Genomic DNA, 24,984 nt, shown 5'->3' on the forward strand with positions numbered 1-24,984 from the left:
CTCATTGTGGTTTTAATTTGCATCTCCCTTATTACGAGTGACGTTGAACATTTTTTCATATGCTTGTTGGCCATCTGCATTTCCTCTTTGGAGGAGTGTCTTTTTAGCTCTTCTGCCCATTTTTTGATGGGGTTATTTATTTTTGTTGAGTTTCATCAGTTCTCCGTATATTTTTTGTGATCATTCCTTTATCACTGGTTTTGTGTGAGAATTTTTTTCCCAATTAGTGGGCTGTCTGTTTGTTTTTTGCAATGTCTCTTTTGCTGTACAGAAGCTTGTTAACTTGATGTAGTACCATCTATTTATCCTTGTCTTCACTATCGTCATACTGGGTGCTGTTTCTTTAAAGATGTCACTGAAGTGTATGTCCTATAGTGTTTGGCCCATCTTTGCTTTCAGGTACTTTACGGTTTCCGTTCTTATGTCTAGATCTTTAATCCACTTCGAGTTGATATTTGTGTACGGTGTGAGGTAGTGATCTAGTTCCATTTTTTTTTTTTTTGCATGTAGCTTCCCAGTTTTCCCAGCACTATTTGCTGAACAAACTTTCTTTGTTCCATTGTAGCTTCTTTGCTCCTTTGTCAAAGATTAGCTGTCCATAAACATGTGGATTTATATCTGGGTTTTCTATTCAAACCACTGGTCTTTATGTCTATTCTTGTTCCATACCATGCAGTTTTGATTATTATGGCTTGAAGTTTGGGATTGTAATGCATCCATTATCTTTCTTCTTAGTCATGAGAATTTTGGCTATTCGAGGTCTTTTGTTGTTCCATATGAATCTCATCAATATTTTTTCTATTTCTTTGAAGAATGTCATTTAGACTTTTATCGGGATGGTGCTAAATCTGTATATCGCTTTTGGTAGAACGGCCATTTTGATGATGTTAATTCTCCCAATCCATGAACAGGGGTTGTCTTTCCATTTCCTGGTGTCTTCTTTAATTTCTTTTAATAGTATTTTGTAATTTTCTTTGTATAGTTCTTTTACCTCTTTTGTTAGGTTGATTCCCAGGTATTTGATTCTTTTTGTTTTAATTGAAAATGGGATTTTTTTAAATTATTATTTCTGCTTCTCCTGATTGGTTGTTTGTATATAGGAAGGCCTCTGACTTTTGTGTGTTTATTTTATATCCTGCTACCTTGCTAAACTGGTTGATGGTTTTGATTAGTTTCCTAAGGATGATATTTTAAGGCACCGTTTGAAAAATACTCTTTATGATTTCATTGATTTACATCTGGCTACTGTTATTTGCCTCAATAATCCAGCAATGTTAATTTTTCTACCTCTACAGGTAAAAATGTAAAACTGAGGTCTTATCTCCAACTGAGAAATTTACTTGCAGAGATAGAAACTGACTTGCAGAGCCATGATTTTCATGCCCTCAAAGAAGCAGGCAAAGATTTAAAATTGATAAAGAGTAGAGTCCAGTAAGTGGTTCTATTAATTTTAATTCCAATGGAAAAAAAAATAGAGTTAACTTGTATTTAAAGGTAACTACTGCTTATACTAACTTCTTTAGGATTTTGTGAAATAGTTAAAAGCAAATTTGTAAGTTAATAATTGATAGCATTTTTCATGAAAACTAAAACCTAAAAGCAGCACAATATCTATCAAGAATTTAAGTAGTAAGTAAATAATTTTCCAGGTCAGACAAGAAAACTACATTCTGGATCAGATTGTATCATAGTCTACTAGTAATGAAAGTAACACTACAATTACATAGATGAATTTCAAAACATAATATTGAATGAAAGAAACTTGAATACATGTTTCAAATTGTATGACATTTCCAAAAGCATGCACAATTAAACTATCCTGTTAGAAACAACTTACCCTGAAATAGGAGGTATGTGGTTAGTAGTGAGGAAAGGTCACTAATGGGGGCTTTGGGGATGGTGCTGGTGAAATGTATTTTTTTTTTTTTTACTATTTTATTTATTTACTTTTGTGTAGAATTGGGTATAAGCCAGAGGTGCATGGGTAGAGAGGGTAGAGGATTCACCAGAAAGTAGGAAACTGAACGGGCAGATCTATTGAAATGCACTGCTAAAGAGAGCAATGTGGGTAAAACAAGAGAGGTTTGCTGTGCTATGTGGGTTAGCTCCCAGACTGGGGATTGAACTCAGGCCACTGGGGAGGTGGTAGCTCTGAGACTTAACTCCTAGGCCTTCTTGATCTTGGTGATGTTCTAGATGGATATTCTGGGCTCTCACAGTGGTGACACACACAGTTTTATCTTGTGTAGCTGGAATCTGCCCCAGCCCTTTCATTTTTCAGTTGGATGTGTAATTTTGTCATAAAAAATGTAATGTGCTGAAAACATAGGTAACCTTGATGCATATTCATAGAAGGCTCTCTGCCTATTACAGTGTAACTTAAAAATGGCATGTAAGTATGGTAACAGCCTTCAACTCCCTAGGTGAGGAGCCACAAGGAGTCATTATTCACCTAACAACTTTACAATGGTAGGTTCCTGCAGGCAATGTGATACAGTTGTTTCAGGCACCAAGAAAGCACTCCTTGTAGACAGACTTGTTAATGTGGTAGGTGGGGAGCAGGATTAATCTTACCTGTGAAGATGAGACTTAAGGTGTTCCCCATGGATGAGGCGCTTTTTGCAAAGTTCTTGAGTTATGTTCATCAGACAAGACTCAGAAAAACTGTATTGTTCAGAAGGAACAATGCATGTATGGGTCAAGACAACTTAAATCACTTGATTGTGGGAAACACATGTGCTTGAGAGAGGCAGATTTGTGACTGATTTTTCCTACTTCATTTAAGACTGTCAACATCACCTTTCTACAATAACAATATACTCTGTTCACAAGCAGAAGAAATATAGATGAATGTGTAATTCTAAAGGGGATATACTTTGGGATATTATAACATAGAATCCCATTCATATGAAAATGGAAACATCAGACCCTATCATGAAGGCATTAATGATTTGGCCAAGCCACATATATTCTCCTGCTAACCCAGGGTTGGTCCATCCATCATGGATGAGGGAAAGACCAAACCTGGCTGATAATGGAAATGCACTTCCAACTCTAATCTTATACATTCCATGTGAGCTGACATAACCAACATGAACTAATACTGGACATTAAATTGCTTGGACTCCATTTGTAGTAGGTATAGGTGGGCAAAATTCTTCAAGAATAAAGGCATCATTTACTTCAGTACTTCTTAAAAGATGTTGGGATTGTCATAAATAATTACAAATTAAATAGTCTTTATCTAGACTGATTGCTTTTGATGGCCTAGAAATCCTCTTTAAGAACTGTATGCCATAGTCACATTATGCTGATTCACCAATTACCATGGGCAGATAGCAAAAGGGTGTGAAAGTGGTGGCATGCCTTGTTAAATATTCATAACAAGGTGTTGCAGTAGAATGTTTGCCTTCCGTTTCAGCTACAAAATTACCAACAGTGCTGGAAGGGGACAAGGCATTGTGATGCATGTGAAGGACACATCCATCATAGTCAGGAAGAAATACCAGCGAGGTGCAAAATGATCAGATTTGCAAAGTATGTGAGCATCCTTTACATGCTTTGATCAGACCTCCCCGCTGATAGAGTCTATGTTCCATTTTTAGATAGGAAATCTGGCTACATTATGTCAAGTGTATAGAGGGGAAACTCTGGGTTGATAAAGTCAAGTTTGAATTTGGGAACAAGCATGCATCAGTTAACCAGTCTGTTTGCTTTCTTTTTGTATAAAATGATAGCTATAAGATTCTACCTTTCTCACAGGGTTTTTGAGAGGATCAAAGAGATAATGGATGTGAAGGGTCAAGTGTTAGATGCTTCGGTGTGACTGGAATGTAAAGCCATCATTTTTTAGAATATTGATCCCCTTGAACAATTGTGCTTCTGGCTCAAACTGCTGTTGTCACAAAAGTTTGAAAAATTGTATATTGTTTTTCACCACTCTGCAGGAATATTTAAGTTGTCATCACAAAGCCTGTGATATAGCATTGCATCCTGTACATGGCAATTAGCAATCAACATCTGGAATCATACAATGGAAGGTGAAAAAGTGACCCATTCAATGATTGTCCAAACATCCCTGCTATTACAGGTGCCTAAGTACTGAAGACACAAACATAAGATGCAGTCGCTTTCCACAAAGTCTGAAAGTCTACCATAGGGAGAAGCAACATAGCCACATGTTCACAAAGCCAAATGAGAGCCAAGACATGGAAGCAGGGAGGGAAGAGTGAGTAACTCTGCCTGTGTAGGCAAGAAATTCTCCTCATGGAGATGATGTCTGAGCTGCAGTTCATATCAATTTCTTGTAGGCCAGTTGCTGATAGGGCACTGAGAATGAGAACATAGGCTGTTTAACACAATGTCATATTGGAGTTCATGACCTTACACCTCAGGATACTCCTCTCAACCCCCCATCTCTCTAACCCTCACTTTGGAGCATCTTTCTTGAGGTTTAGTGTGGTGCTATCAGGTGCCTCTGACTGGAGGGGTGGCAGCTATCAGCTGGGGAGCCCTGAAAACCTGTTTCTTCTTTTTTTTTTTTTTTTAAAGATTTATTTATTTATGCATACAGAACTGGGATACAGGCCAGAGGCTCGGGGCGGTGAGAGGCTTCACCAGAGACAGAGTGGGGAGCAGAACAGGCAGATCGACGAAGTACACTGCTGAGGGGAGCAGCGGGCGGGTCAGGAGAGGTCTGCCGCGCCATGTGGTCACCTCCGGGGCAGGCAGGAATCGAACTCATGCGGAAGCGGCTTTAGCTTCTCAGTGCTGTGCTTTAACCCGCTGCGCCACCAGGGAGGGCCTGTTTCTTCTTTTTGTGCTAACTTATGAGCTCCATCCCACCCCATGCACAGCCTGTAAGGTTGATCATGGCTCAGGAGCTCGAGGCTCCCATCTATGCATCTATGGATTGGTTGGGAGCCCTGTGTCCTGTCCTTCCTTCCAGGAGGGTAGCCTGCAAAGCAAACTTCTCTCAGTGGCCAGCTGCTGTCCCGGTTGTAAACCAGATCAGATAAGTCCTGGTGTGCTGAGTTGGAGCCACTCAGATGACTTCTATAGATAAGGATCAGGCACACTCTAGGGATCATGTGGTTGTAGGGCAATAGCAAGTGTCTTCAAAGGACTGGACTATGCTGACAAATTCCCCCTTACAGAGCTGAACAATAAGTCAGTGCTCAGCAATCCAACAGTTCATTCCATTGCCCCAGAAGTACCTGCCCACAGAATGCTTTCTGAAGAGACCAGCAACACAGAAAAACTTTTACTGTGTCTCTGAGTCATTAACAGTTCCCTGCTGCTCTTTGGTTTATATTCAGACAAAGTCCTGACCCCATATCTTTTTCTTCCTCCAAAACAAACAAGCATGCACACACTAACAGAAGAGCTCAAGCTATCTCATCAGCATTTTGTGGTCCCCATATGGACCTGACTGGCCTCAGAGGAATAGCTGAGATTTGTATGACGAGGCACATTATCAGAAGTGACCAGTGCACACAGTGAGCACTGAGAAGGAAATGGTCTTTGTTTAATTAGAGCAAACCATTATCTTGGGTGGGGGAGGGAATCACAAGAACAATAGTTTCTAAAAACATTTCATCAAAAGCTTGTTCAGGATCTCAGATAATGAAAATTACAAGTACTCAATGTGACAGACTTGCAAATTTCACAGCAGAACACGTGGCCTTACTCCACTGTGGCACAGACATAGCTATTTCTCTGTGTGTATGTGCACACATTTTATAATTGTGAATGGTCTTCCCATTCTAATTAGTATCTGTTAATGTTTTTGCACCTAAACTCCATTTACAACACATGCATTGTTATTTTCTATGCCCCAAGGTAAACTATTGACTTAAAATAAGCTGAGGAATAGGATGAGTTAAAAAAAAAAAAAAAGGACAAGGCTTTTCTTCCCTCTCCTTCCCCCAACACTTCCTTCTCACTACCCCCTCCATGTGATAGATGCTGAAGGTCAAATCAGAGTGCCCTCCTCTTGTAGTGTAAGTGAATTGAAAATAGAGCACCCTAGTGTTTTTAAGAAATTGAAGAAATAGAAAGATGTTAATTAAGTTGTCAAAAAGCTTCTTGCCTCATTACAGTGCATGGCATAACTAGGTAGCCAGAAGCTATGTGTGTCTGTGTGTGTGTATATATATATATATATATATATATATATATATATATATATATATATATAATCTGAGAGTTATTCTTGGGTCTTAATATAGTTTTAATTATTTAATTGAAGCAATCTCTTAAATTGTGAGAATCAATTGAAGACCAGGTCAGAATAATCAAGTGCCACAGATGTTTCAAGTTTCTCTCCAACCCTCCTTCCTCTCTGATCTATCTCTTTTCTATGTCCTGCAAATACTCTAAATGATCTGCAAGTGGCAAGCTGTAGAGAGAATTTTTCAGATGTCAAATAACGTCAGCCTAAGTTAGAACTACTCATTCATTCATTCAATAAATATTTACTGAGCTCCTGTTTACCATGTGCCAAGGACTGTGCTAGAAAGAAAACATGGGAGAGCAAAACAGAGGGTAATGACAACTTGTAGACCATGGTAAGTGTCTTAGAAATGCTCATTGACCAGTGAGGGAGACAAAGCTATAAAGGCACAATTAAAAATATTTCCAGCAACACAGTGGACTGTGTTCATATTCTCTGGGAATATACTCTACACTGGATAAATGTATCCCCTACCTTGGGTATAGATTGAGTTTACTATTTGCAGACCTTAACAAAATGAACTACTCACATATTATTCAGAAGGACAATAAGCCAAGAAAGGGCTGTGGCTAGGTTGCAGTGTTGCAATGGGTTAGGACGCAACACTGCAACCTAGCCACAGCCACTTCAGTGAGGGTTCGATCCCAGCCTCCGCAGTGACCACTTCTCTTGTCAAACCTCTCCTGACCCGCCCGCTGCTCCCCTCAGCAGTGTACTTCGTCAAACTGCCTGTTCTGCTCCCTGCTCTGTCTCTGGTGGATTCTCTCACCGCCCCTTACCTCTAGCCTGTACCCCAGTTCTGAATGCATAAATAGATAAATCTTTAAGAAAAAATAAGCCAAGAAAGAAAGTAGGATTCAAGAAGCAGATGTGAAGTTGATAAATGTTTATGCAAGTAAAACGAAAACAAATTATAAGCAAGGCTACAGTAATGTGAAGTAGTATGTTCAGAACATTCAGGGCTCTACAGGTTGTCACTGGCCAGGCAGATATAAAGCCAAAATATGTAGACCTTTTTAATGGCTACTGTAAAGAAAATAGGAATGAAATATAAAACTTCCAAACTAGAAGAAGGGAAGGAAAAAGAAAACTCCATGAAAGATCAAGAAAAGAAAAACAGATAGGAAATCAACATACAGTGATACAACTAAGTTGCAATAATCATATGTAATGAAACCTCCTTGCTAAAATGTGGAGGAAAACAGTGATACATTAGTGGTATAATAGGCAAATATTAACTAAAAACAAAACCAACATGCCAATACTACTATCAAATAAAGTTTAAAGCCAACAACATTGTTACTTAGTGAGAATATTTTAAGGAAGATCCAGATCCACCAAAATAACCCCAAATAGAAAAGAGATAAATGACCAGAATTATAAAGAAAAATATAAACAGAGATTTTTAAACATATTTTCTCAGCATGGGATAGGTTAGTAAGTGTAGTGGAGACAAAAACATGCTTTATTAATGGACACATTCAACAAGATTACATGTTCTTTGAAATTATATATGGAACATTTAAAAAATGAATTATGAGCAAGGTCATTAAAAAGTCAATAAATCCAATTTATTGATATCATAAAAGGATTTTCTCTAAAATGTAATAAAGCTATAATCAATAATAAAATTTTACTGAATAAAATTCAAGTTAAATAAATACCTAAGAAATTCAAATAAACCTAAGTAAATCATAGTGACATTATAACATTTATAATTAAGCAATAATGTAAAACTACTTATAAAATAAATAGGATTTGCAAGTAAGGCTTAAAGGAAAATTTGAACTCATAGGATATAATTACTATTTAACACTTATGAACCACACAGTCAAAGGAAAATTATAACAGAGTTAGCACACAAAAAGAAGGGAAATACAGAGTAAGAAAGAAACTTACCAGAAAAGGAAACCAAAAAACAATAGCTAGTTTATGAAAATATTATAGTAAAATGGGCACATCTCTAAGATTCATCAAGAATAAAGAGAAGATACATATAAAGGTATTAAAGGGGCATAGATTGTAAATAATTTGATGGAAGTAATTTGAAAACTTGAATATGAATATATTTTTAAATAAACTATAAATTACCAATATTAACTTTAAGAAAGCAATAGAAAACTGAAGTCTCAATAATCCCCAAAAAATGTTAACCCACTATTTAAAAATCTGCTAATCAAAAATCATTAGCCCGGACCCTCCCTGGGGCACAGAGGGTTAAAGCACAGCACTGAGAGGCTAAAGTCACTTCAGCATGAGTTCAATCCCTGCCCCCAGAGGTGATCCACAAGGCGTGGCAGACCTCTCTTGACCCGCCCACTGCTCCCTCTGACTGTACTTGGTCAGTCTGCCTGTTCTTCTCCCCTCTCTAGCTCTTGGGAATCCTCTCACTGCCCCTGCACCTCTGGCCTATACCCCAGCTCTGTATGCATAAATAAATAAATATTTTTTAAAAACAAAAAAAATATCATTAGCCCCAGAAGGCTGCTAGTGGTGATTCATTCAAGAAGGATTACCCTTAAATTATATAGTCTGTAATAGAAAATAAGTATGGAGACTCTATCTTAGATAATCTATTAGGAAAGTGAAAAAGAAGGAATACAACTCTTGATATAAAAGCTGGACAAGGCTCATAAGAATAAGAAATTTATAGACAAATTCAACATATGAACATAAATGCAAAAATCTTAAGTACAGTATTTGAAACCAAAGTCAGCAAGCTATTTTAAAAATAAAATAGCAAGACCAATTTAAGAGGATCCCAAAAATGTAAGGTTAATTTAGCCTAGGAATTTTATTTAGATTTAACCACATTAATAATAAAAAGAGAAACATTTTAATATCAATAGCTACATAAAAAGCATTCACTATAGCACAATATGTTGGTGTGTGACAAAGTAGATTTATCAATTTTATTCAACAAACAGTATTCAGAAAAAAAATGTCTCTCTAGTGAAAGAAAAAAGTGATTTCTAGCTCATATCATATATATTATAAAAACAAATTCCGGGTGTATTTATGGCCTAAACATGCAAGGCAGAGTTTTGAAACCTTAAAGTAGAACATAGGTGATGGTTACCTAACCTCATCATAGGAGAGGATTTCTAGTGAAGTTCACAAACAGAAACATGAAAATTGATATGAATGAGCAAAAATATTAGCAAGCAATTTGTAGAAGGATTCTAAATGCCTAACAGGTAATCAGGATATAGCTATTAAATCACACCAAGCATACTAAAATACAAATTGAAATATTGGTAATACCAAGTGATGATGAGATAGAAAAGGAAATTTTCACATACTGTTGATGAGATTGTAATTGTCACAATCACTTTGAAAATGCTCTGTTAACATCAAGTTAAGCTACAGATGTGCATATCCTATGACATAGTTACTCCCATTTTAGTTATATTCCTTTGGGAACTTGTTGCACAGGAAAACAAAAGAGAATTTATTGTTTGCATCAGCCAAAAACTTAGACACCAACACAATAACCCTTCACAAGGGGGTATATAAAATACACGAGAGGGTAATCCTGTCTTAGAATACTAATATAGCAGGAAATATGAATGGGCGAGTTTTACATGAATCAATATGCAATTATCTGAAAATAAAGTATTAAATTAAATGTAGAAAGTTACAAAATGATTCATAAAATGCTATACTACTGGCATGCATTTGAAATTTTAAAGTAATATCTAATGCTTGCAAAAATACACATATGTAGTAAAAACATAAAACTGTGGATGGGATATACATAAATTTCAGGGTAGAAGTGTCTCTGAGGAAGGGGTTGCAGGGGCAGTTTCCAAGGCCACACTGAGGACTGAGCAGGTAGCTGAGTCTGCCAAAGTCTGCAGATGGAGCCTTACAAAATGTTACTCTTACTTCTGCAATAGAAGAATGAGAAAGAAGGTCCAGGGAGACCTTCTTCCCAGATGGAGAAGTAGCACATGCGAAGTCATGGCACACACACATATGTACACACACATATATATATAATGAATATTGTAATATATATTTTGATTGTAATATATATTTTGTAATAGATTATTTTGATGGATTATTAATAACTAAAATTAAAACAAAAATGGTGTCTCATTAATTCATATACTGAAGAATGAGATGGGGCTCTCTCTCATCCCACCTCCAGTTTTGAAGATTTTTATCTTAAATGAGAGAAGAACTAAGATGAAGGATGAAGAATACATAAGGCTTGGTCACTGTTTTCATGCAATGAAGAAGGATTGAGCATAAATAGTACCAAGGACTCAAGTCCAGGTGCCAGGAGAAATGGCTGATGTGGAAATGGGCCACAGTGTGCAAAAGAAGATAATGAGATAATTTGAGTCCAGAGAGTTGAAGTTCACTGTAGGAATTCCTATTCCCAATTAGTCTGATTCGTACCCCACCCCCAGTACCATCCCCAGCACCACCAAGCAATAGCTCAGATATACACAATCAAGTCTTTCTCTAAGCCTGTAATGTTATGAAGTGTGGTTTCTATCAAAAGGGAACAAATTGCTTCCTTTTCTCGACTCAACTTGGCATCTTCAGAAAAATTGTCAGCCTGGAAATGGAGAGCCAATAAATAGTGCACCCTTACTTTGTGAAATTGTTCTTTTGTGTCTGGTCTTCCTCCTCAGTGTAGCCTGAACTCTTTGTGTCTCCTGGTCCTCCAGGTGTGATTGAGCCATGAGTGGTTTAGAATGATAGTTCAGCATGACCATGAAAAATTTCTCTAACTTCTAAAACTGCTATCACCAGAGGATTCAGTCCAGGTGACATGGACAGGTAAGATTAGTAGCATCAATCTGGATTTGAAGATGAAGATTTTATTGACTCACTTATTCATTCTTCCAACAATTAGTAATCCAAGCAATTATTTGCACTCTTTTCATGTTATCAAACTTTTACTTATAACTAGCTCCCCAAAGCATACAATAGCAGGTAATAGATACTTTCTGTACTGAATTTCTAATATTTTCCTGTTTTACACAATTTTCATCTAAATGCATTTTGGAGAACATGGGACCACATTTTTCATTTCATTTTAACAAATGATACAGTGTTTGGGTCTACTATATTTTTCTTTATTTCTTTACCATGTACCACAAAACATGGCACATTTCTACCCACTTTTGAGGTTAGTTGCAAATATTTATTCATAGGAAATTAACTCAGTATCATTCTGATACTACGTGTGGAAATCTCTCTCTTTCTCTCTCAATTATTTACATTTTAACAAAGCCTGAGGAGAAATTTAGGCAGAAAACAGTTTTACCATTACTATGTGTCTCTCATCCTACTGTTATGCTTAAAACTATAGTAACATAAATGACAAAGCCTGCCTCTGCTTAGAAGTTTACTCAAAAATGGAATCAATGTCAGCTACAGGTTGGTTATATGTAAATGTCAAAAACTAAGGCTAGTTTTGCTAAAGCTTGCCATGGGAGTGCATTCTAAGTGAATTTAATGACGGGCAGTAGGTCCCCAATTGTGTATAAAAGGTTCTGAACAACTTACTGTTGACTTAACATCCACTGTTTAGGAAAGATGAACAGATCCTAGTACATCAGCAGATTAGTATACCCTGTGTGGGTTTATGAACATATTAGCAGGAAAGAATTATGAATGATGCTTATAATTTACATGGAGTCTTGCCTTTGAGCACATCTGAAAACTATTTTGCTCAGGTTCAGGCTATCAAGCAATATCTTCACCTTTCTCTTGCAATCAAAACAGGAGTGTTTGTTTCTAATGTGAAATTAGGCTTTATAACAGTGAAAGTTTCTTTGCCTTTATGGAATTGACAGATTAGGAGACATAGCCTGGAAAACATGTCTGTTTTCTTGAAAGCAGTGGATACTTTAGCACATTGCAAAACTTTGGAAAAGAACAGGAAAGTGAACCCATGGGGAAGGCTGGAAAAAAGGACATCCAATAGCTAATATTTTTACAAGATTTCTACTGAATAGTTTACTCTTAATCATTTCCTTTATTAGATTTGGTAAAATATAAAGTTATGTTGATTTAATGTTCATAGAATTTCAATTTTTTTTATATTTTATCAAAACTCAGACTTTTTAAAAATATTGATCCTTTTTGCCTAGATTCAATAATTCTGATTTTCACCTGCTGCATATTAAGAAAAAAGGCATGTTTTTAAAAAATTAAATTATTTAAATGACAGGATTGAATGAACATTCAGTTTGGCGCTTTTAAAAAATCTATACAATGGAAAGTTACATTTACTTCCACTGTAAGTGGGTAAATCCTAACAGCTATCATAGGTTTGCCTTTTGTAGTTAGAAAATCTGGGAGTTTCCTCCTAGTTGACTTGCAAATATATTTTTTGTCCTCTCAGATCCACTTCCCTACCCTGCAGTGCCTGGCAGCAGCAGGATATAGTAAAGAGCCAACCTTTTGCCAAATGCTGAAGGGCCTATGTAGACTCAGGGCTTGGCTCTGCCTTCTGGAAACACTCCATGCAGTGAGATTCCTGCATCTCTCTGGCTTTTTCCCCTGCAGGGTGCAGTTAGCATCCTTAAAGTTTGTAAGTGTGAGGAATACATGATTTTTTAAATAAAAATACAAAATATATTTAAGATACAATAGTATATAACATAAAATTTTAAATAATTAACACCAAATATATGTGTTATTATATAAGCATACACATGAACACATATAAGTTAAAATACTTAATATATTCTTAAGAAAGAGCCCTTCAGAATTTCTCAAACCCACTGGAAATTCACCACATGACAGGTTCTTTTTTATGTCTTTCCCACCCCTTTCCTGACAATGAAATAATCTTCCAAAACTCATCACTGATACCATTAATAGGTTTTAGAGTAGACAATTGTATATATAAATATGTGCATATCTGTTGAATATGTTTGTGTTGTTTTTATATGGTAGCATACTCTACTGTGATCTCTCTTTAGGCTCCTCTTAGTTTTCTGACTTACTTTTCACAGGAATGTTATTCACAGGAATAACATGTGGTGACCACAACTTTTGTGATAATAATTTGTGTGGGTATAACAGACATCAAAAGGGGGAAGGCAGATTAATGTGTAGTGTGCAAAAATAAATACAAATCCTTTCCCACACATTGCTCTACCATAAAGGATCGAAAGGATCGTGTTGGATGCTCAATAGATCACAGGCTCCTGAAGTGTCGGGAAGAGAACAACCTGACTTGTTAGAAGCAGAAAGATTCTTTTGATCATTCATTTCACAGTTTTAGTGCATTGTGTAATGTTTTCCTCAGTGATTTAGACCATCTTATTTTCCGTGGATGAGAAAGTTGGCATGATGCACTCTTATATGTACTTTACATACTCACTGAAAATCTCCCCATAGCTGGCTACTCACACTACCCCATACCACACACACACATATTTATGTTTCATATATAACTAAAGCTTTCACACTTAGAAAAAGGGCCAGTCACATTTATTGGCAATGTTGCATTATCTTATTACCTTGTACTTGCACCTGCTCTGTACAAACACAATTGTGATTCGGTCCTAATGGCCAATTATCATTAACTGATCATGAGCTTTTGTTAAACAGCCCTGAGCAGCTCACCACAGGGTAGATAGCAATCCTAGCGCTAAAAGAACATCAGTGATTATCAACTGCAGTCTGTTTTCAAGATTGAAAGGGCAAAAAAATCTGCCAATACAGATGATAGATAAGAAGGTCCATGTTCTGTTTGTTCTAGCTCTCTCTCCTGCCACCAGCTCTGCTATGCCCTGCCAGCTTCTGTGGCCTGTGCCTGTAGTTTGATAACCTTTCCTGGTTGTGTTTCTGGATGCCATATGCTTCTGTCCTAAAATAGTGCTGAGGGCCCTCTGAAGAAAACTACTTTGCTGTTCTCTGCACATCAATGGGATGACTAGAAAAGGAAAGGTGTGCTTTGCTGTTAAACATAGTTTGGCTCAGATTTCTAATTGGCAAAATGCTAATTGTGTAACCTAGGAAATTTGTTTAATCTTACTTAGCTTCTGTTTCCTAAAGCATAAAATGGATATAATAGATCCATCAGATGTGTTAATGTGATGGCTAAATAAAGTAATATGTAAAATACACAACACACACACTTATTTGACATTGTTATGTTGGTTTTATAGGCTAGGTTAATCTTTTAAAAAACACAATTTAAAATGTCTATAGATTAAAACAACAAAATTCATTTCTCATGCTATGTGGATCTTGTGGGTCAGAGGTAGATGAGGTTCACTTGCAGACCCAGAAGAGAGCAGCAAACACTGTCTGGAGCTTCATTTCATCACTGATGGGTCAAAACCAGTCACCTGGCTCCATCTACCCTGCAGGGAACCAGATGTGCAAATTACAAATACCATGGACTGAATGACAGTGAATTAGAAATATTTAGAGAACACTACTAATGTTACTTTTTAAAAAGTGAAATCTTATCATAATGCTTTGAACATTAATTTTCTCATTGATACATTGTGAAAATTCTACTAAACCAATGTGTTTAAGTATAACTCATTATTTTTAATACCACCATGCTGTAAATATACCGTAGTTTATTAGCCATTACTTTACTGGTAGACTTTATTTCATTTTATTGCAATAGAAACACAATAGTAGGTTCTATTGTCTCTATGTTATGCTGCTTTTATTTCTATAAGATAAATAAGCAGAAGACTCTAAATCTGCCAAAATTTATAAAAATAAATTTTTATATGTTTATAAGAGATATATAGATGGAGCAAAATGAAAAGATACCAAGTATTTCAGACCAACAAATTAATTAACACTTTTATTTATAAATTTTAGTGCACATTTACTAATTTTCAACTCTACCTAATCTATCCTTTAATTTTTCCTGACGGTGACCACCATTTTAAGCGTTTAGAATGGAAGCCTTCTTTGGATATTAGCAATACAGATTTTAAGGTGTTTGTCGTAACACATAATTCAGAAAATTTCCTATCACAGTCACAGAAATTGTATTCACTCTAATAGCCTGGACTGATATGAGGAAGACCCCTTATTTGGATTTAAAAACTAGACTACTGTGGTTCTCTCTTCCTACCTGTGGCAGTACAGAAAGAAACATTCTCAAATAACACTGAACTCAATAATCTACAGGAGTTTACTCCTGAAAGTTTTCCCTCTACCTCATCTTTCCACCTGTTCTGTCTAAATGCTTCCAATCTTCCCTTCTCATCAGGTTGATATCTGCTAAATGTTTGCAGAACAATTTGCACAACAACCCCTTAGTAAGCATAATTATCACTAGCCTGAGAGTAAAATTGCTTTTTATTAAAAATTTTAGGGTAAAAGCAATCTCTTAGCTAAAACCAAAAAATACCCACAAAAACACAAAAATTCCATTCACATTATTTAGATGTCTCAGCTCAAGTTCTTTAAACATGTCTGCTGATTTCTCCCTGGTTTTTATACACAAACCCTACCAAGTTGGATTAAGAAATAAATGAGGGAAAAGTGAAGGTCAAAAGAACTTTTGCTATTGGCGCTGAAACACAGCTGGAAGAAAAACATTGTGGTAGAAAGTCCTTCTTCTAGAATAAAACCTTGGCGATTGTACAGCTGCTTTCTAACCTTTATCTGCACTGTGACATTCAAAATATTTAATAACTTGCCAGAGTCAGAAAGGATACCCAACCTGTTAGAACAGATGCCAGTCACATAAGCAGCCCCTGCAGCTGCACCACTGTGCATCCCACCAACACATCACTGAATTGCCAGGGATTTTCACTGGCCTCCCACACTGAGTTCCGATCAAGTCTTCTTGTTCAGAATATAGATGCATTATGCCAAATATAAAAAAAAAGTTCAGGAAGCTGTAACCCCTTTAAGGACAGTCTACTTCCATTCCATTCCATTCCATTCCACTGTAACCCTCCAGATCCACTCCTGTAAAAGCAGAAACAACACACACACACACACACACAGCAATAATATAGCAAATATTATGTGTGTGAACCATCTTGAAGTACTTTTTTTTTTTATTTATTCATATAGAACTGGGGTACAGGCCAGAGATGCAGAGGGTGAGAGGCTTCACCAGAGACAGAGTGGGAGGCAGAACAGGCAGATCAATGAAGTACACTGCTGAGGGGAGCAGCGGGCGGGTCAGGAGAGGTCTGCTGCACCATGTGGTCACCTCCGCCGGGGCAGGCAGGAATCAAACTCATGTGGAAGCGGCTTTAGCTTCTTAGTGCTGTGCTTTAACCCACTGAGCCACCAGGGAGGGCCCATCTTGAAGTACTTTTAAGTGCTGTTCTTAAATGTGTACTTTCACCTGCTTTTAACATAGTACATGTTTGCATCAAAATTAGAAAATATAATACATGCTATTCTTATGTTAGAAATATAATGTCTTCTTCATATTTAAGGGTTGTGTGTAGTAAGTAGTTTTCTAAAGCTACAGTGACAGATTACTACAAAGTTGGTGCTTAAAACAAGAGCTATTTATCCTCTTGCCATTCTAGAGGCCAGAAGATACATTTTAAGGTGTCAGCAGGGCTGTGTCCCTCCTGAGGCTCTTGGGAGTTGCCATGGCCAGCTGCCAGCTGCTGGTGACTGGGTATTCCCGGCCCCTGCATGGTGCCAGCGTTGGCCTCCATCTTCACATAACCTCCTTTTCTCTTCCCCTTTCTGTCTGGATATCCCTGTTCTGTGTGACTTTTACAAAGACACTTCTCTTTAGGTTTGGGGTCCACCCAGGTACTTCAGAAAATCGAGGACAGATTTTTGCAAGATCTTTGATGAAATCACAGTTGCAGAGAAAAGCCACATTCATGTGTTCTAGATGTCAGTCAACACACTGTGGGGGGATTGGAGCATGAAATTTGACAGAAACAGGAGTGGGAAACAATAGATAATGAGTTTAAATAAAAATATTGAGGAAGAAAAGTTTTAAAAAATATTTTCTTATATCAAATATGTGCAGTGACATTAAACTAAGTAAATCTCTTACTTTGCCTTGCATCGCCATTCATATTTTCTGTTTCTGCTCTATCTTTTTCTTAAGAGTTAAAAGCCCTACATGTGCACTTCTAAATATCTATCCTAACCTTAGAGCTTTGTTTGTTTTATGGCTAATAGCTTAATCATTAGAAGTAGGGTGGGGGCAGAGTCAGAATGTATATCCAACCAGCAGAAAGGATATCTGACTTCAGAGTACAGAAGAAATTTCAGTCCAGGTGATCATACACTGTTTCATCAATCAGACTTGAAGATTTTCGAGGTCTGTAGTTGCCACCACACCCTCATAATAGTGGTGCCTTCTGAAAAGCCAGGTTTTCATCATTGTCCTCCTGGGTATCATGTCCTACCAAACTACTGTCCATCCTCTACCTCACCCCCTATCAGTAGCTCCTTCTAGAGTTTTCATTCTCCCTCCCAACCCAACCCCACTGCTGCTGCCACCATCATCCCCTCTCTGTCCCCAACTCCTTCAGATAAACTTTTCCAGGGACCTCCTTCATCAGTTCCATCTCTTTCACACTTTCACAGCAGAGCTCGCTTTACATACATCTCCAATTCCGATATTAAATGCAATTTGCAGAGATGTTTCCAGCTGGGTGTGTTCTTTTATTCTTATATGTCCTTTCATTAAGTAGATGCCCTTTCCTATTAAATTCATGTTTTACTGAGGTTGAGAACACTATTAAGTTTGGTGATTGGGGAGGGGTCAATAATGGTCATTAGCCTGGCGGCACTGGGTTTGTCTTCAATGGCAAAAGAAACACAAGCAAAAAGAACAAGTGGAGTACATCTTTTGAATGTTAAGTTCTGTGAAATCAAGGATCCTACAAGCTGTTCATTTTGGAAAAAAATAGGTGTCCAACTACTAGACAATACTGTTGAGGGCCTGATACTTTGGGGGTGTCTTTGGTACTTGAGATGCTGCCTTTCTCCCCAGCTCTCAGGTGACCCTGTCTTTGGGTAGCAAAGCCTTAGAGCCCCCAAGGCCTCTCTGGTGGCCTAGGGATTAAGTCACAGCACTATTACCACTATGGCCTGAATTTGATACCTTGCCAGAGAGCTGACTCACAGATGGTGCAACAGACCTCTCCTGTCTCACCCAGTGCTCCCCTCAGCAGTGTATTTCAGCAGATCAACCTGTTCTGCTCCCCACTCTGTCTCTGGTGAATCCTCTCATTCCCCTACACTTTTGGCCTATACCCTAGTTCTTCCACTAAATAAGTAAATAAATACTAAAAAAAAAATTAAAAAGTTGTATGGCCCCAAACCAGTTTCAAGTTGGGGAACAAGTGAAGTGTATCCTGGTGAGGTGGTCTTGCCGGGCAGCTAAGTGACAGGGAGGGTACTCTTTCCTTCTCACTTAGATCACCTGCATAAGCCCCCACAGGCTACCATACCACTGTTATAAATGATAGAATGCTTTTGACTATCCTTCCCTTCAAATATTTCCCTGCTTTATTTTAAAAATACGTTTTTTTCAAGAGTGCTCTAGGACAATTCCCTGACATCATCAGTGTAGGGATGAGACAAATGCAAACTCTATATAAGACATCTTTTGGCATCCATTTCAGTGCACTAATAACGAGTATAAAAGTAAGTCTTCACTGAGAAGCTTTTACATGAAGATGTTCAGTATACAGCTCAGATCAAGAATTTAGAGATGTGTGCCAATCCACTCTACTGCCTGCTGAGGGCCAGGGAAAAGTGTTGCCAAAGCCACCAGACACAGCCACCTTCCAAAGTGCTACCAGTACTAAGGTGTATTTCATCCTGTTCCTTCTCCACCCACCTTCTGTTGTAACAATGGGAGGTGATACTACCGAATTCAGCTAGAGATGCTAAAATCCATACATCCTTTTTTTGTTTGTTTGTTTTTGAGGGTTGGCACAGTACACAGTATTTATTTATTTTTATATAATGTAATAGTTTATTTTTACATCATTTTGTACATTTTTTTTCATCTCAATTGTAATCCCTGTAGGTTTCCCATCACCGAGACACCCATGTGCCATCACCATAGTCCCATACACTCCCCCACCCATTTTTGATCCCATTTCCCACTACACCCCCAGAAAAAGTCTCTGGTATATGGCTGTTCATTATTCTTATTATTTTCTCACCTGGTCCATTATACTCCTGCTATGAGCAAAACCATCCAATATTTTTCTTTTAAATCCATACATCTTTTAAAAGCAGCATGGTCTAATAGTATTTTCAGCAATGATGGAAATGTGCCAACTTATGCCCTAGTTAATACAGTGTCTGGTGCATGACTACTGGGTGTTGGGATTATGTCTAACGCAACTAAGTAAATTTATTTTTATTTAATTTTAATTAATTTAAAGATTAGTAGCTACATGTGACTAGTAAATACTATACTGAACAGTAGTGAGAAGCTGTAAATTCAGGAAGATGCCTTGCACACAGAGGAGAGCTCTCTGAGGCATACCTTAGGTCTCCTGCACACCTGATAGAAGGAAGAGGCTTCCTGCAGCTGCAGGGCATCTTTTCTTACTGGAGCCTAAGCAAGCTCTCATGAGCAGTTCACTATCCTACAGCACGGCTGTAGTTAAGGTAGATCCATTCTGGCCTTTAAGTCTGGTTTAGAATTTGCTGAGTAAGAGGTTACTGTGGGCTCTGTTGTTTTAATGAGGCCACATGGATTTATGCATATCTTATATTCTGACCTGTGGGCAGAGAATAAGCTAGAAAAGGCATGCAATTTAAAAACTCACTTGAGGGAAGAATTTTTTTTTTCTTTACTTTAGGGAGTTAAGAGGGGAAGGGACCTCGGGATAAGGAAAAAAACAAACAACTGTTAGCCTGCTGATTTACAATGCAGAAATTCCACTATACACTCAACCAGTAGGACAAATGGGTCCATTGCCATCTCTAAACTAAGGCTCACCATTAGCCAGGACCCAGTGTCATGAGTGTGAGCAGATATGGCGAGATTTGCTGAGGTTGGCTTGGCTGGTGATGCAGACAAGGATGTTGGGGTTCCCTAGGTCATCATGGGCACTGGGAGAGACTTGGATGTGAGCTAATGAAAGAAAGCCCACCTCTCACACTGGAAGTCTACCTCAGCTCCTGCCATCTTCTACTAGACCAATCTATGGCAGCTGGATACTGACGTGGTGAAGTAATGGCAGAATGCAAATGAAACTGCTGATTTTGGTGAACATTTTGTAGATGAGAACTATAAATGGTGGTGTGGTCGAATGAGAGTGGGTAATAGCACATTGTAAGAACAATTTAACATCCCCAGTGGATTATAGAACCTTTCACATGTGAGGGGAGCTGTACATGTATTATAAATTTGACCCAGTTAGAAGATAGACTTGCCTTTTCTGGAATTGGAGGTCAGAGGGTATTATGAGACTATCTTTGGTGAAGTTCCTAGTAGCAAAAATGCACCCGTTAAGGGACAGCTTCAGAAGGCTGGAAGGAGGGCTGTGGCTCCCGGGGGACAGGGTGTGCTGAAAAGTCTGAGGCCTGGAATAGGACACACCTGGCAGTGGACAAAGGCTTCTCCACTCAGGATTGATGTGTGATTACCTGGGGAGCTTGTTAAAGCTACAGCTATGGGCCTTATACTAACCAGCGGACACAGAATCTCAGGTCTGGGGAGGGGCTCAAAGTCTCTAGTTTTTTAAATAGAGTGAAGTGACTTTTCTAAGCCTTAGTGCTGTAAAAAGTGATGTAGAATGCATAGCAGACAGGATTATTGTGCAGATTAGAAAAAAAGCAAATAAAGACTTGATTAAGTTATTATTAATATTTGACTGGTAGGACTCTGTCCTTTGGAACTCTCCATAGGTGCCATTTGCCTTGGGAAGCCTGGTTCCCTATTGAAGACACCTAGGGAACCTTCAGCCAAATTACCTAGACTACCAAAGTTGCAAATTGCTGTTTCTAAGTGCTGCTAACAGCAAATCGTCTGTTCCCCCTTTATTCTTAAGTTTTAATGACACTAGTGTAAAGTCCCTTTCAGGTTGGGGGATTTCTATGGAGGGTGATAACATCAATGATGTTGTAACAGGTTGTCAGCTCCAGTGAAAGTCAAGGACTGTGGGCTGGACCAGAGAATGATAATTTGTTCTGGCCCAAGAAATGCGTTGGCATCGAGGGCTCCCAGCGAAGCTGCCTCTGTGTAGTACGTCTGGCTTTCATTTGGCAGCACAAGGCTTGAAGAAAAGGGGGAGGGGTGGCTGGCACTCAGCTCTGGAACTGGGGAGAGTGAAGGTAGCCGCAAAGCCGGCAGACTCAAATTGCTGGTGCGGAGATTTACAGAGGGGTGGGGCTGCCGGGAGGATGTGCCTGTGAGGCCGCCTGAGAGGTAGAAGAAGAGCATCCCAGGTAGGGCGAGGAGCGCCTTCCGGAAACCCTCCTCCGGCCGCGGGATTCGGATTGGCTCGCGCTGAGAGGTCGGCTAGGTCAAGACCCTCGCGCTCCTTCCCCTGACCCGCCCCGCCGCGGTCGCGTTGCTGTGGAGACGCGAGGGCGGGGGGCGGGGGCATGCCGGCCAGGCAGCAGCGTGCGAGTGGCAGCGCGGGGGCCCGAGCAGCTCCCGGCCCGGGGCGCCGGGGGCCGGATGGCGGAACCCACGCGCGCGGCGGAGCCAGGGAGGTTTGCGCTCCGCTCGTCGCGCTGCAGGGAGGGCGCGGTGCCAACCGCGAGCGCCCAGAGACCCAAAAAGAAAGCTTTTTATTTGCTGAGGATGAAGCCCCTGAAGGATCCCGCCCCCAACAACAACAACGTGTCCTTTGCGATCCACTGTCAACTGGGCAAGGAGATCAAACACATTTGCAGCAACTGCAGTCGGGGGCAGGACGCCCGGGACGGTGAGTGCCGGGGCACGTCGGGGAGCGCGGGAGGCAGGGCGGTGGCTCTGCCGGTCTTCAGTTGGGGGCACAGCCGGCGTCGCTGCCTAGAGAACTGCGGGGGGCCCCCGCCCTCCCCCAGGCGTGGCACCCGCGGGCCCGCCACTTGGCAGAGTGCTGTCCAGAGTCAGCAGACCCGCGCCCGCGTCCGCGCACCACCGGTGCATCTGCTTCCCCAAATGGAGGGCTTTCAGACAGCTACAAGAGCAACTCTAGGGTTTTCCCTTGGACAGCGAGGGTTTTGGGGGATTTGTCAGGGGGCAGCATTAGCTCCAAACGGGTGCCGCACCTAATTCTTAGGTCTCAGGGCTTCTCTTTCTCCCGCCCTTGCGCTGTGACAGGATAATAGGCTCTGCTGGGCTGCGTTACAGATGCGGCTTAGGGTGGGTTCACTTTGGCCGCTGCCACAAGGCTCTGGAGACTTGTGGAGTTGTTCAGTGATGTATGTTTAGAGTAAAACATGGCCGTGGTTATTTGGAGTGCCGCTGCTGGCCCCTCTTGGAATGGTGTCTCATCCCCAGTATATGGAAGGTGGGGGAAGGGGCGTGCAGTGGGTTCTTCCCGCGGAGCCTGTGCGAGCCAGAGCTCCTCCCCGCAAATCTGATCCGAAGTGGGCCAGCGAAGTGGTGCTGGCTGCCAGCGACTCTGGGCCAAAGGAGCCAAGACAGCTAGGCGCGGACCTGGCAGAAGCCTCTGCAGATGTGCACGCGCCTGTGTGGCGGTGCATTTCGCAGAAGCCGCCAGGCTCCTCAGAATCAGCTCTCAGAGCAGACTCAGGAGGGCTGCTGAAGGTCGCGGAAAAGTTTTAGACAGCAGATTATGCAGGGCGAGCATTTACTACTCCACAGCCTGAAGCTCATTGCCTCGCTGGACGTTTTCACCTGCTTGGCAGGCAGATTTTCCTATCAACCAGGCGGGTTTCACTCATTCCCTTTGGAAAAACAAATATTACTGAGCATACCTTAGTTCACTGTTGGCCTCTGAATGGCCCAGTAATGAAGTGACTGTGGCTTGGCTGATGTCTTTTCAAAACTGCTAGCGTAATTATACATTCTTTGATTAAACTGCTAGACAGCCCGAGCAGGAGGACGCTAGCCCTAGAAAAGGAAAGCAGGGGACCTGCCGGAGGAAGGCAGATGGGCCAGACCTAGGAGGGCTGCCTGTCGTACTTAAGGAGCACGGGAGAGGAGGGATAATTCTTTACAAGAAGCACGCACTTACTGATATGTGTCTGATTCTTACAGTTACTATAAGCTGTTGACACCTATGGAATATAAATGAATGCGGCGATCCAGAGCCAGACTCTTACCATAAAATGAAACTGAGCCTGAGATACAGGTTAACATTTTGTTACATGACTCCCTCTGTGGACTGACTGTCTTCCCAAAAGAGTTGCCTCCATAACCTTGGGGGCTTATCTAAAGTAGGATGGCTCTATGGAGCTCTGTAAGGAAAGGTCTGTGTCTACACAGGGTGTGTGTTTAGGTATGTAGACTCTCTGTGGGTGTACCCTGTCAGTGGAGGCAGGGGTATATTTGAGTCTGCAATACGTTTTTGATGTAACATGCTTTTTATCAAACACTCCAGTATGTTTCAAAGACCTACCCATATTTACCTATCACCTGAAGTAATTTTAGTATTTACAAAGATTCTTGTAAAGGAGAGACCACATGTTGTGGCACCTAATCTATGCCTGATTCTACTCTGCAAATCCTGTCTTTTGAATGTTTGGTGTACTCACTCAGGCACGGACATAGAATGAGGCCAGGAGTTTAACCCTTCTGCATGTACTACCAGAGCCCAAAGAAGCTGCCCTTTCAGTCAAAGGAAAGGAAATTCAAATTGCTTTTGCTTTATGCAAGGATTGAGTGACCTTATATGATACTTTGTCATGGGTAGATGTTCTGCTAGATAAGTTCTTTAGAAGCTATTTCAATTTGAGCCATATTTCTGTATCCTACAAGTGCCCACTATATTAGAGGAAATCTTTGGTAAAGATTATAATAATGCAAATAGATGGGTAAGGCTCAATGGAAGAGACCCGGATGGTACCCAGAACCATAAATCTATCTGTTGCTTCAATCAGGACTGAGGGGATCATTTTATGGCAATTAAGAGAAATCTGGTCTCGCAGAAAGGCCCTCACTTGGACTTTCACATAGGCAAAATTGTACGGAGGCATTGTTCAGTGAGCCTCATTTCTGATTCTTGATATATTAAAGAGTTATTTTAAACACATTAAAGCATAGTTTAATAACTTTCAGTTTGCAGACATCTGTAACTAAAAATAACTGAGATAAACTATAAATGAAAAAAATCATTTTATTTGAGCAGATATAAAAAGTGAAATTGTGTTTTAGCAGTTGTCATATTAAGAGTATTTTTTTTAAAGTTCCTGATACTGACAAACTCTTATCACCGATGATTTGCTGACTACATTTAAGTAATTTTCTAATAAAAACACACACACAAAGATTACAATTCATCATTAATAACCAAAGATGGTTTGGATTTCTTTCATCTTTGCTGTTTTGGTTCAATACTGACGATGGTTTCTCTTAAGGAAACAAGTCTATATAGCACTGCATTGCCAAAGGCCACAGAAAAAGTATAGGGTAGAAGAGATTTAAACACTTGTCTATTTATCTTTAAAATACCAAGGCACTTTCCACTGTGCCGTCAAATGGTTTCTTTTGTTTTTTCAACAAGCATTTCATCTCTGCCACCTACACTGAATGTGTAGGGAAGTTAGGTACTGAGAGATGTGTGTTTGTGTATTGGTATAAATATGTGCAGTCTCACTAAGCCAGGATAATTTATTTGGAAAAAGAATTGCACAATTATCTGTTTCATTCATTATTTTTT

At 39.6% G+C, this 24,984-nt stretch overlaps 1 protein-coding gene across 2 annotated transcripts in view; it reads left to right on the forward strand.

The window, feature by feature from the left end:
- Positions 1-24,984, forward strand: part of PHACTR1 (phosphatase and actin regulator 1) — a 531,128-nt gene that overhangs the window by 269,228 nt on the left and 236,916 nt on the right. Inside the window, exon 1 of one of the 2 annotated variants that reach the window (XM_012734130.1) lies at positions 21,748-22,080. The exons of the other annotated variant lie outside the window; for it this stretch is intronic. Within the exon in view, the coding sequence (XP_012589584.1) occupies positions 21,831-22,080 (250 nt within the window). The 5' untranslated portion in view covers positions 21,748-21,830. Of the gene's footprint in view, positions 1-21,747; positions 22,081-24,984 lie in introns of those variants that run through there. 2 annotated transcript variants of the gene reach the window in all.

This window comes from Condylura cristata, unplaced genomic scaffold, assembly GCF_000260355.1.
Source record: "Condylura cristata isolate star-nosed mole 26May11 unplaced genomic scaffold, ConCri1.0 scaffold00046, whole genome shotgun sequence".
Classification (NCBI taxonomy): Eukaryota; Metazoa; Chordata; class Mammalia; order Eulipotyphla; family Talpidae; genus Condylura; species Condylura cristata.